This window comes from Haematobia irritans, chromosome 3, assembly GCF_050003625.1.
Source record: "Haematobia irritans isolate KBUSLIRL chromosome 3, ASM5000362v1, whole genome shotgun sequence".
Taxonomy (NCBI): domain Eukaryota; kingdom Metazoa; phylum Arthropoda; class Insecta; order Diptera; family Muscidae; genus Haematobia; species Haematobia irritans.
The window spans coordinates 70,362,689-70,376,145 of NC_134399.1; the positions used below are offsets into that span (position 1 = coordinate 70,362,689).

The window sequence follows — 13,457 nt, forward strand, 5'->3', positions numbered from 1 at the left end:
CTATTGAAATATGGATAAAACTTCGTTTTTATCTAAGCCTTGCTGCCAGAATAATTTTTTTCACATGTTTCAAATCTCAATTGAAACATTAATAATTATTCCAGCCATTATATTACCTTGTTGTAAAGTTCTTGCCTCGTATTCATAAAAGTATCGTAAACTTTAAATCTACTATTACCATACAAATTCCTTATATAAACTGACAGTAAATTATTAGGAATATTAGCATTTGACCTGTTTATCCTTTTGATATTACTAAATTAAAATAGTAGATGTGAATTGCTTTGTACACTGAAAAAATATTGTCGTAAGGCCAAAGATTTCATGTCCTTAAAATACGAACGCGAATTTTGGTTATTTGTGAATTTCTCTTATATAAACTGTTTTCCTTGTCCAAAAGCCGATAAAGTAGTTTGGTCCTTATAGTTAAGTGATTCAACTTAAAAATGGGTAGCTTTTCATGAAAGAAGGCTAGGGTCAATTCTAAAAAATTCTTTAAATTAATAGTCTTTAAATTTGTGGAGTTTTTGTATCTTGACCACAAACCAAAATAACGTTAAAAAATAGAAGAGGTTTTGAAACATTTTATTTTAAAAACGTATACATAAAATAATTTCTACTTAAAGTCGGGTCTGAATTTGAAATTTTAAGTTTTCGTTAGCACGTTTTTAAAGCTCTGTGATAACTCATGAAGAAAAAACTGAGAAAACGAATAAATTCAAATGTGACTCGGAATCAATACAAAAATCATTAGTGTACAAAATCTTTGGAACCGAACATAGAAATAATTAAGGAAATAAAGTTTTGAATGTGGTATTATTTTTTTTTTTTTGCACCGAAAAATGCAATGAAAAATTCGTAGTGATAGGATCAAAACAAATCTGCTATTTATTAATGGGATGGATTTACATTTACGAGAATTGGACAACAATAGGTTTGGGAAATTTTCGAATAAAAGTTATTCAGTATAAACTTGCAAGACAGTTAGAATGGGTTTTATTCTCTTGGGTAAAATTAGGAGAAGTGTACACGTTCACGAATTTTTCATTAATTCAGTTAAAACGAAATATATAGATATTTTCTAATGCAGTTCTATGTGACATGATTAACCAGCTGACAATTGCAAGTTCACTGGGAAAAATGTTTTTACAAGGAAATATAAACGAAGGACTTCCAGTAAAAATTTGTGATAGTAATCAAAATGTATCGAGTACGCCAACACGGCTAATATGACTTAGATTTTCTTACAGTCTCACAGAAATGGAATTAAATTGAATACAATTAAAATAATATGCATTTTAAGTGAAATAAAGCCTTTAAGTTTGTTAAATTTCAATCAAAAATGTGACTTTTGATACAAAAAAATTTAGCTTTTTTTCTAGCTATTTTTTAAAATTTTTTAGCTTTTTTTGGCTAGTTTTTTGGACAAATCTAGCGGTTTTTGGTGAAACAATTCTGGCAACGCTGCATAGAAGACGCATTTCTCTATTATAAAGTTTATTTCCTTATCCAAAAGTCGATAAACTTCTCAATGAAGTCGTATTGTCCTTATAATGAAGTGATTTGACTTAAAAATGGGTATCATAACATCAGCGTTGCCAGAATTGTTTCACAAAAAACCGCTAGATTTGTCCAAAAAACTAGCCTAAAAAATGTTAAAAAATAGCTAGAAAAAAAGCTAAATTTTTTTGTATCAAAAGTCACATTTTTGATTGAAATTTAACAAACTTAAAGGCTTTATTTCACCTAAAATGCATATTATTTTAATTGTATTCATTTTACTTCCATTTCTGTGAGACTGCAGGAAAATCTAAGTCATATTAGCTCTGTGTGCGTACTCGATACATTTTGATTACTATCACAAATTTTACTGGAATTCCCTCATTTATATTTCCTAGTAAAATCTTTTTTCCCAGTAAACTTGCAATTATCAGCTGGTTAATCATCAACAAGTCCAATGTCTCATAGAACTGCATTAGAAATATCAATATATTTCGTTTTAACTGAATTAATGATAAATTCGTGAACGTGTACACTTCTCCTAATATTATTAAGAGAATAAAACCCATTCTGTCTTGCAAGCAGGGATCCGGAGCGGTCCATTTTTTCCGCTCCGCTCCGCTCCCGCTCCGGAGAAAAAAAACCGCTCCGCTCCTCGCTCCGCTCCGAGAAAAAAAAATCGCTTCGCTCCGCTCCTCTTCGAGAAAATTATAGTACAAACATTGTATTATTTGTTCAATTGAGTTTTATTTTATTTAGAAAAATCGGGCGGTACATATATGGGAGCTATAGCTAAATCTGAACCGATTTCGATGATTTTTTGCACATATAGTTAGTGCTATAGAAGATTACATTTCGCCAACTTTGAGTAAGATCGGTTGATAAATAAGGGTTTTATGACCTAATTTGACAAAATCGGGCGATACATATATATGGGACCTATATCTAAATCTGAACCGATTTCGATGAAATTTTCAGACTTAAAGGGTGATACAGAAGATTATTTTGTGCTAAATTTGACGACGATCGGTTAGTAAAAAAAGTGCAACGTGACCCCATTTGTCGAAATCGGGCAATACATACATATGGGAGCTATATCTAAATTTGATCCGATTGCTTCCAAATTCAGTAACGTTCGTCCCTGTGTCCAAAAAAACTCCCTGTACCAAATTTCATCAAAATCGGTTAATAATTGTGACCGAAATCCTGTGAACAACAAATACATGGACAGACGGACGGACGCCAAGCGCTAGATCGACTCAGGAGGTGATTCTGAGTCGATCGGTATATATTTTATGGGGTCTAAAATCAATATTTCTTGTAGGCACATTTTTTGGCAGATCAAACTTATTATACCCTAACCACTATGTGGTTTAGGGTATAATGACTTTAAAACAATGTGTTGAAATATTTTATTAATTTTGAAGATTTTTTCAGAAATATTAAATCCATTTTGACTTCATTAAAAAGAAAATTGCATTCATGTTAGGATACACATTTTTATGTCGAATCACTTAGCTATAAGGACAAACAGACTTCATTGAAAAGTTTAGAGGAAAAACTTTTTTTCAGAGAAATACGTCTTCTATTCTAAGCAAAATTCGTATTCGTATTTTAAGCATGTGAAATATTTGGCCTCCCGACAATATTCTTTGCGGTGCACCATCTACTATTTAATATGTGATAGAAACCAAATTTATGAAAATGGACCAAAATGGACCAAATTCTGTTTGGTCTGACCATCGGACTAAATTTAAAAATTAGAAATCTTTTGGACCAATTTTGGTCCGATCGGACCAAAACGGCAACGCTGATTGGAATTGAGAGTCTATACACAGAGTATAAGTAACTACTCTCCGAAAGTTTTTTTTTTATTTTGCAACAGACGTAGAGAAGAGGTTTTATTATATTTGTAATGTGTGTGTGTATGTTTATGTTTGCAACAACCTCCATCGACATCAGTCCGTGGTATACCTACGAATATTCTTACTCAGATCTAGTGTTACCTAATTTCGCTTTTTCCCCTTTATTGTATAATAAATGTATATGCGCACATTTTTCAACCAAAATTGAAACTATCCATAATTTCAATTAAATTTTCGAGAACTAATATCAGAAATAAGAGAATGCTAGGATATAGTACTATAGTAAAGCAAATGTGAATGAAAAAAAGCATGCCCGCTTCCAAAGATTTTGTCTTTACTTTAACAGTTTGGGTATTAATTCCGAGCCAAAGAAGCGGAGAATACAAGTAAGGATACTTTAAAGACGTAATTCTCTTTTAAATTTGGAGGTTATGTACTTGCTTCTAGGAAGCAAATGTTAACTTTTAATTTTTTTAGATTTTTTTTCTTCAGTTGTTATCAAAATCCTTTAAAAACGAGTTAACGAGTTATTTTTTTTCCATATTAAGACTCGACTTCCAGTAGAAATTATGCTATGTTTCAAGTAAAAAGCGTCTTTAAAATAAAGTGTTGAAAAACATGTCTTATTTTTTAACGATTTTTTGCTTTGTAGGCAAGATGCAAAAAGGAAACAAATTTAAAGACAATTTTATTAATTTTAAAGAATTTTTCTTAATTATTAAAGTCATGTTGACCTTACCTCAAAAATTGTATCTTTCATGTTATGATACACATTTTTAAGTAAAATCACTTAATTATAAGGACATTACAACTTCATTCAAAAGTTTATTGCCTTTTGGACAAGAAAAAAAAAACTTTATTTTAGAGAAATGCGTCTTCCATGTTAAGCAAAATTTGCATTCTTATTCTAAGGACATGGAATCTTTGACTTCACGACAATATTTTTTTCAGTGTAGAAAACTAAAAAATTAAATATAAATAAGATCGTTTAATTGCATTTATTTGACGTTCATTACAAACATCTTTGTAGTAATACGGGATGAAATTGATCGAAAGTACTGTTGTTACTTTTACACCACATACTAGATATATACACTGAAAAAAATATTGACGTGAGGTCAAAGATTTCATGTCTTTAAAATACGAATACAAATTTTGCTTAGCATAGAAGACGCATTTCTCTAAAATAAAGTTATTTTCCTTGTCCAAAAGTCGATAAACTTTTCAATGAAGTCGGATTGTCCTTATAATTAAGTGATTTGACTTAAAAATGGGTATCTTAACATGAAAGAAAAAATTTATAGGCTAAAGTCAACTTGACTTTAATAATTCAGAAAAATTCTTTAAATTTAATGAAATTGTCTTTAAATTTGTTGTCTTTTTGCATCTTGACTACCAAGCAAAAAATCGTTCAAATATAGGACATGTTTTTCAAAACTTTATTTTAAAGAAGTTTTTTACTTCAAACATAGCATAATTTCTACTGGAAGTCGAGTCCTAATTTGGAAAATAAAGTTGCCGTTAACTCGTTTTTAAAGGACTTTGATAGCATATGAAGAAAAAAAGCTGAGAAAGCGAAAAATTAAAATTTGCTTCCTAGAAGCAAGTACACAAAACCCAAATTTAAAAGAGAATTGTGTCTTAAAAGTATCCTTACTTGTATTCTCCGCTTCTTTGGCTCGGAATCAATACCAAATTTTTTAAAGTAAAGACAAAATCTTTGGAACCGAGTAAGCTTTTTTTTCAGTGTATTTTGACATTTGCCGTTTTTGAAAACAATTACTAAAAAACACGTTGTGTTTTCCCCAATGTACGTACGTACAAAAATACATATCGTACATTTTAAACGTTTACTCACACTACGCTAAGTACAAGCTAAATTTGAAATTACCTACACAGTGTAATTTCAAAGTTACACATTTCACTCAAGTAATATTTTATTCGGAGCGGAGCGGTTTTTCATTTGGAAACCGCTCCGCTCCCGCTCCGCTCCGGATTTTAGAAATGTCGCTCCCGCTCCGGCAAAAAAAGGGCTTGCTCCGCTCCGCTCCGCTCCGGATCCCTGCTTGCAAGTTTATACTGAATAACTTTTATTGGAAAACTTCCCATACAAACCTATTGTTGTCCAATTTTCGTAAATGTAAATCCATTCCATTAATAAATAGCAGATTTGTTTTGATCCTATCACTACGATTTTTTTTATTGCATTTTTTTTATGTTAAAAAAATAATACCACATTCAAAACTTTATTTCTTTAATTATTTCTATGTTCGGTTCCAAATATTTTGTACACTAATGATTTTGGTATTGATTCCGAGTCAAATTTGAATTTATTCATTTTTTTCAGCTTTTTCTTCATGAGCTATCACAGTGCTTTAAAAACGTGCTAACGACAACTTAAATTTCCAAATTCCGACTCGACTTAAAGTAGAAATTATTCTGTGTATACGTTTTCAAAATAAAATGAAAAACCTCTTCTATTTTTGAACGCTATTTTGGTTTGTGGTCAACATACAAAAACTCCACAAATTTAAAGACTATTTAATTAATTTTAAGAATTTTGTAGAATTGACCCTAGCCTTCTTTCATGAAAAGATACCCATTTTTAAGTTGAATCACTTAACTATAAGGACAAAACAATTTTATCGGCTTATGGACAAGGAAAACAGTTTATATAAGAGAAATTCACAAATGCTATTATAACCAAAATTCGCGTCCGTATTATAATAACATAAAAAGGATAAACGAGCCAAATGTTATTATTCCTAATAATTTACTGACAGTTTATATAAGCAATTTGTATGGTAATAGTAGATTTAAAGTTTACGATAACGAGGAAAAAACTTTACAAGAAGGTGTGTTTGCTGCAAAAATGCCCGCATAATGGCTGGAATAATTATTAAGGCTTCAATTGAGCTTTGAAATATGTGGAAAACCTTATTCTGACAGAAAGACTTAGACAAAAAACGAAGTTTTATCCATATTTCTATAGGAACATGTCGAAAATAAAAAAAGCCAAAAATAGCTAAAAGGGTCATGAAAAAAAGCCAGAAAAAAAGCTAAAAGCTAAATACATTTATTCCCCGCTAAACGTCTTCAAAAAGAGCCAAATCTAGCGGGAAACAAGTATATACGGCCGTAAGTTCGGCCAGGCCGAAGCTTATGTACCCTCCATCATGGATTGCGTAGAAACTTCTTCTAAACACTGCCATCCACAATCGAATTACTTAAGTTGCGGTAACGCTTGCCGATGGCAAGGTATCTTAAAACCTCCTGACACCATCTTCTAAATTTTATGTAAGTCCATACGTGGTATATATTAAATCAAAAAAATATCGATCCAATACGTATATAATTCAGTTTGACAAAGTAGACATACAATTTTGACAAAATTTTCTACAGAAATAAAATTTTAACAAAATTTTATATAGAAATAAAATTTTCACAAAATTAACAAAATTTGCTATAGAAATAAACTTTTGACAAAATATTCTGTTTGGATTAAAATGAAAGACAACGACAAGTTATTTTGATGCTTCCACTTTAATGGTCGAAAACGTTCTTCTTGTACAAAGTAGACTTAACAACTAAAAGAGTACAAAAAAGCAATATTTCTTTGCTATGTTGAGAGATATAAAGTAATCGAATTCAAAGTAATCGTATTCATGTAATGTACTAAGGTGTGGTTACACTTAAAACTAGAATTTCAAAAATTATAAAAAACACGGGAATTCAAAGTGACTCAACATCCTGCCCCCATTGAAAGGACACTTTCAATAATCTTCTCCGATGGGTAATGGTGCTACTCTTTGGACTGATCGCCGAAATATGCCTTTAATAGTTCTCAGGTCCACCACCCTTACTTTGCCATCGCGCCCTGGTATTGCTTTTGTTACCCGAGCCAGCAACCAATGTTGAGGTGGAGTGTTGTCCTCGTGCACAATAACAAGGGTACCTTCTTTGATATTGGGGTAAGTCTTGTACCATTTCGATTTTTGCTGTAAATCAAGTATATAATCGCGAGACCGTTGTTTCCAGAATTGCTGCTTCAAAAAAGTGATCAATTGGTAACGCTTCAAACAGTTTGTGTTGGTATATTGCTCAACATGTGTATCTGACACCGATAAAAGCGATGAACCAATAAGCATGTGTGCCGGAGTAAGAGCTTCACCATCATTTGGATCGTCGGACCGAGCGGCCAATGGTCTCGAATTCAATATTGCCTCAACTTCGACTAAAACAGTTTGTAGCTCTTCCAAAGTTATGTTGGCCTGAGATATGTTTTTAACGAGAAGGGATTTTGTCGATTTCACGGCAGCCTCCCAGAGGCCACCGAAGTGTGGAGATCGTGGTGGAATGAACGAAAATTGAAATCCAGTCATAGCGCTGTATTTCTGTAGTGCTTCAATGTTTGCTGAATCTAAATATCGTTTTCTAAAGTCTGTCAGTTTTGAATTAGCTCCCACAAAATTGGTTGCATTATCGCAGTAGAGCCGAATAGGTATGCCACGTCTGCCAATGAAGCGCTTTAGTGCCAACAGAAATGTATCAGTAGATAAATCCGACACCACTTCAATATGAACTGCCTTAGAGGCAAAACAAACGAAGATAGCCACGTAAGTTTTGTAAGGCGCTTTTCCCCTAATACGAAAAGTGGTGTAAAATGGGCCACAAAAATCTACTCCAGATACTAAAAAGGGCCGATGAGCATTTAGACGGTCAGCTGGCAGATCACCCATTATTTGTTGTTGCAGCTTCGGCTTGTATTTAAAGCAGTGGATGCAATTTCGAACAACTTTTCGTACTAAATCTCGTGCATTGACAATCCACACGTTTTGTCGAAGTATTCCAATGAGGCATTTTGCTCCCGCATGGTAGTGTTTTCTATGTAAATATTCCACGAAGAGTTTTGAAAACGATGATCTTTAGGTAGCAGCGCTGGAAATTTTGCGTCGAATGGTAGTGGTGAGTTTGCTAGCCGCCCACCAACCCGAAGAATGTCTCTCTTTTGTTTGCGAAACTCTATCTCATGTATAAAAGGCGATAATTTTGGTAGATGTGGTTTCAAATCCAACTCACTCTTAATTCGCTCAATCTCTTCCCCGTATGTAGTCTGCTGTATGTGATGGACGACTGTCCAAAATGCTATTTGAAGTCCTTCTGCTGTTACATATGAATTCTTTTTCACTCTATCAATAAACCGATGAACGTAAACGATGACGTGTAAGATACGAAGATACGACGACGAACGAGTTATAATGCTCTCGATGATGGATTCTGTTGTTGTTGTTATTTTAAGAGCAGACTTTCTCATTTCTTTCGAAGGTAACTCAGTAAAAATTTTTGCACCACTAGGCCACTCTCTTTCAGGTCGTGATAGAAATTGTGGGCCAGTAAACCATATGGTTGATTCCAGTTCATTTGCAAGACAACCACGGGAAACGACGTCTGCTGGGTTTTCTTTGGATGAGACATGTTTCCAAGAGATGTTATGAGTCAGATTTTGTATCTCTGATACTCTATTGGCGACGAAGCATACAAATGACGATGAGTGTTTTGAGAGCCAGCTCAATACGATTTTCGAATCTGACCAAAAGAATACTCGATAATTGTATGTGTCAAATTTGTTTCGAATTTTCTCCCATGTTCTACTAAGAAGCAATGCTGCGCACAGCTCAAGTCTGGGGAGTGATTGCTGTACAACTGGAGCTACTTTGGACTTTGCAATTAGTAACGTCACTTTGAAATCGTTTTCCACAGGAGCTCGAATATAAATACAGCACCCATATGCTAACAGCGATGCGTCAGCAAAACCATGAATTTCAAATTGGTATTGAACTGATGTTAGCACAAAACGTGGAATCTCAATTTCGTTTATATGAGGAAGACTTTCTTGAATTTGTAGCCAACGATTTTCGATCGTTTCATCAACAGGCTTATCCCAATCGACATTTCTCTTCCAGATATCTTGAATTAGAATTTTCATCGACACAACGATTGGGCTCAATAAACCAAGAATGTCAAATATCCTCGACACACAACTCAATATGGATCGTTTTGTCACTATATGTGGTGTTTTAAGCTCAAATCGAAAACAAAAACGATCAGAATTTGATTTCCAGGACATCCCCAGAGTTTTTGATATATAATCTTTATTCAATTGGCAAATTTGTCCCTCGTTTACAATACCCATACTATCACAATTTGAATTCCATTTTGATAATTCCAACCCAGCTGTTTTCAAAATATTGATTATTTGTTCTTTTTTAACTAAAAGTTCAGAAATAGTCTCCGCTCCAGTCAAGATGTCATCCACATAGACATCTTGTTTTAAAACGTGTGCGCCAATAGGGAATATTTCTTTGTAACTATCTGCGATGAAAGACAAACTTCTTACTGCAAGAAATGGCGCAGCCGAAGTCCCATAGGTGACAGTATTCAATTGATATAACTCAAGTGGCTGGTTGCTGTCACTTCTCCACAAAATTAATTGGAAACTACGATCACTTTCATCCACGAGAAACTGCCTATACATTTTACATATGTCCGCAGTCAAGGCGTATTTATTTAATCGGAAACCAAGAACTGTTATTATCAAGTCTTGTTGAATGATAGGTCCCACCATTAAAACTTCGTTAAGTGAAATATTCGTTGATGTACGCGACGAGGCATCGAAAACGACTCTGAGCTTTGTTGTGGTGCTCTCAGGCCGAAGAACAGAATGATGGGGTATGACATAATGTGGTCTATCAATATTATCCCATGATACCTTTGTCATATGACCAAGCCGAGAGTATTCATTCATGAAATCAACATACAAATTTTTTAACGATTCGTCTCTCAAAAATCTTTTTTCCAAATATGTAAATCGACGTTGGGCTATTTCTAACGATGCTCCCAATTTACTAACAGTCTCTTTGAATGGTAGTCGAACTTTTACTCTGTTAAATTCATCGAAGACTGTTGTATTAACATAATGAGCTTCACAGCGCTCTTCTTCCTCTGTCATTGACGAGTCGTGTGGCTGACACTCTTCAACCTCCCAAAATCGTTTTAAGAGAGTATTTAGCTCATCGTATTTAGTAATGACGTTGCACGTAATCACTTTCGAGGGGACATGTGTATCGATTGTACCAGCTACAATCCATCCTAAAACAGTATTTGTTAAAACGGGGAGCCCCTCACCAAGCACAATTTTTCCTTCAATGAGTAAATCAAAAAAAACTTCTGAGCCAATCAAAACCTCAATACGTTGTGGCACGAAAAAATGGGGATCGGCAAATTCGACACTTTCTGGTATACACCATTGCGAAATGTTTATTCGATTTGATGGCTGTGGAGACGATATGGATTTGATAACCAGAAAGCGAGAGGTGAATTCATAGCTTGATGAACGAGACTTTACATTTGCAGTAACAGAGTGCTTAATTTTGGTTCTGATTTCTGAAACACCCTCAATTTCTTGCATAGTGTTAGTTTTAGGCAAACGAAGACGATCGGCTGTTTCTTGAGTGATCAAATTTATTTCGGAACAAGAATCGAGTAAAGCACGAACTGGCTGAAAGATTCCTAAACCATCTTTCATCAAAACAACAGCAGTCGGCAAAATGCTTTGGCGAAAACTACGATTTACTAATGCTACTTTTCTCGTAATGTGTGTCGATGGAACTTGGCTTGATGTGCAAGGAGTTCGCGGTGGGGTCGATTTGTTTGTCGATGAAGTAGAAGAAGATGGAGTGAACAAAGGCACGTTTGACGATAATCGATGACTAGCTGGATGCGAAGAAACATTTTGGTCTGTGTTGTTAGACGAGAAAGGATTATGTAGCGAAGAATGATGAGAAACACGACATTCACGGCATTTTGTTTTCGATGTGCATTTGGCAACTCTGTGTCCTTTTCGTAAGCAATTAATGCATAGAGAAGCTGATTTAACAAAATCAAATCTACGAGCCACTGGTAGTGCTAAATATGTAGAGCAGCTACTAATTCCATGATCTTTGCTTTGACAATACTCACACAAAGCGTTTGAGGTCATAAGGGAAGTCCCTGGACGCCTATCTTTATATCGAGGTTGCTTGTCACGGTCATGAATTTGAGGGACTGTGGAGCATGACGTTTCTAAAAACTGACAACGTCTACTCAAAATGTTATAGCAATCATCCCACGAAGGCAGTGATTTTAAATCTCGTTTTTCGTTGTAAGCGTTCTTCGATTCTTGGTCTATCTTCGATAAAACTATGTGGATCAACATAGCGTTGACCACATCTACTTCCGAGCCTATTGATAACAAAGATGAACGAATAGCGGAAACATTGTCCAGTATGAACCGCAGACCTGGTGCATTTGGTCTTGTTATCGCATTAATTGAAAATAATGAATTTATCGTATCGATGAAAATCAATGACTTGTTTCCATATCTCTCATTTAAGCGATCAACTGCCTTTTGATAATTTTCCTCACTAACAGGAAACGCATCTACTACGGCTAGTGCTTGTCCTGACAAACAATTTAACAAATAATTGAATTTGTCAATGGTAGGAATGCTTGCCTCTTCGTGAACCAATGTTTTATATGTACTCATGAATCGAGCAAATTCCGAATATTTCCCATCAAATTTGGGTAATTTCAATTGTGGTAATCGAGAATGATGTGATAAACTTTGAGCACTTGTGTTTAAAATACTTTGCTCAATGGTGCTTGAACGACGATGCGTATTCAACCGCCTTAGTATGACAGCTTTTGCAGAAACAAAAGTGTCTTCGATGTCAGACCTTGCATTGTCTGTTGGGCACATTTTCTCTATTTGCGATTGAATGTGGCTTATCTGCTTGAAATAAGATTCTGGAATTTGTAATCAACATTCAAGAATCGTATTATCCAATGAATCACCATCTTTTTCTATTTTTGTTTTTAACATTCCAATATTTCGTTTCATTGAGCTTCTCTGGGACTTCAACATTGTTAATTCCTGGTTGGGCTCATCTTTTTGTTTTTCGTCGTTACCCATTTTCGTAATGTTAACTATGTGTTGCAATGTTCAATAAATGTTATGAATTGACAGCAAATGTTTCCTTACAATAACTCTGTTAACAGTAATTGATGTACATATGTTTAGAAATAGGAAATTTTGTATGTAAACCTTGATATATTCGTTTGTTTACATTACAAAGATCGATTGTGACATACAAAAGATTTGCTGCGATGTTAACGACAAATAATTTATAAAACGAAGGGGGAATAATGAAGCTTTAGGTGAGAGTGCTTCCAACGAAAGACAGGTAAAAGGAATCCAAATTGAGTGAGAATGAACGAAACGATAGATTGAGTGATATTCGAAGAGACAATGAGCGAGAGTGATGTGGAGAGTAAGTGAGCGCGAGATTATCGAAGAGTGTTGTTGAGATAAATTCAAACGATGACAATTATATACTGAAGAAAACGGTATTCGTCGGTATGTATATTCGATATATGTACAAATATATGTTTTATATCCAACGATGATGGTTGAGACAAATAAAACTCAAGATGTACTTACAATGCGACGACTATGTCTGTAGGCTAATGATTATGCCAATCAGTAATGTTTTTTGTTGTACCTTACGCTGCTGCTAAATTCTAATGCTGCTACGATATGAGATGATGAATGTAGAAAGATGAGACGATGGTTTCGGGGGGTATGGTGGCTAGCACAGCGCATCCAACGATGTATTCAATGATGATGTAACTCCTCCTGCTTCCAGCTGTAAAGCGAAGCGTCGGCATATGATCACAAAAAAACGATGGTAAAAAATCCCTTGCTTCCAGCTGTATAAGCGAAGCGTCGGCTTTGTTTCTCGATGAAATTTAGATTTTTTTTTTTATAACAATTAACATCAAATGATGATATTGCTTTTTTGCAAATTATACTGTTATATTTCAAAGAACCCAAAAATATTTGTCATATAATTGGGTCCTGTCACGGTCGCCAAATTATGTTTGGATTAAAATGAAAGACAACGACAAGTTATTTTGATGCTTCCACTTTAATGGTCGAAAACGTTCTTCTTGTACAAAGTAGACTTAACAACTAAAAGAGTACAAAAAAGCAAT

General features: G+C 34.4%; 2 protein-coding genes across 2 annotated transcripts; both read right to left on the reverse strand.

Moving 5' to 3' along the window:
• Positions 1 to 7,138: 7,138 nt before the first annotated feature.
• Positions 7,139 to 8,104, reverse strand: LOC142230977 (uncharacterized). Its single transcript, XM_075301596.1, has one exon. The coding sequence runs from the start codon at positions 8,102 to 8,104 to the stop codon at positions 7,139 to 7,141; it is 966 nt and encodes a 321-aa protein (XP_075157711.1).
• A 65-nt stretch (positions 8,105 to 8,169) lies between these two features.
• On the reverse strand, positions 8,170 to 12,375 carry LOC142230978 (uncharacterized). The gene is made up of 2 exons (XM_075301597.1): positions 12,258 to 12,375; positions 8,170 to 12,209 (listed from the first exon to the last, which is right to left on the reverse strand). Exons 1-2 carry the CDS (start codon positions 12,373 to 12,375, stop codon positions 8,170 to 8,172), a joined length of 4,158 nt encoding a protein of 1,385 aa, XP_075157712.1.
• Between the last annotated feature and the right edge of the window lie 1,082 nt (positions 12,376 to 13,457).

Coding starts and splice junctions, on each gene's coding strand:
- LOC142230977 (XM_075301596.1), bottom strand. CDS start 8,104: ATGGGTGATCTGCCAGCTGACCGTCTAAATGCTCATCGGCCCTTTTTA.
- LOC142230978 (XM_075301597.1), bottom strand. CDS start 12,375: ATGGGTAACGACGAAAAACAAAAAGATGAGCCCAACCAGGAATTAACA. Junction 12,210..12,257: donor AACAAAAATAGAAAAAGATG/GTGATTCATTGG, acceptor TACAAATTCCAG/AATCTTATTTCAAGCAGATA.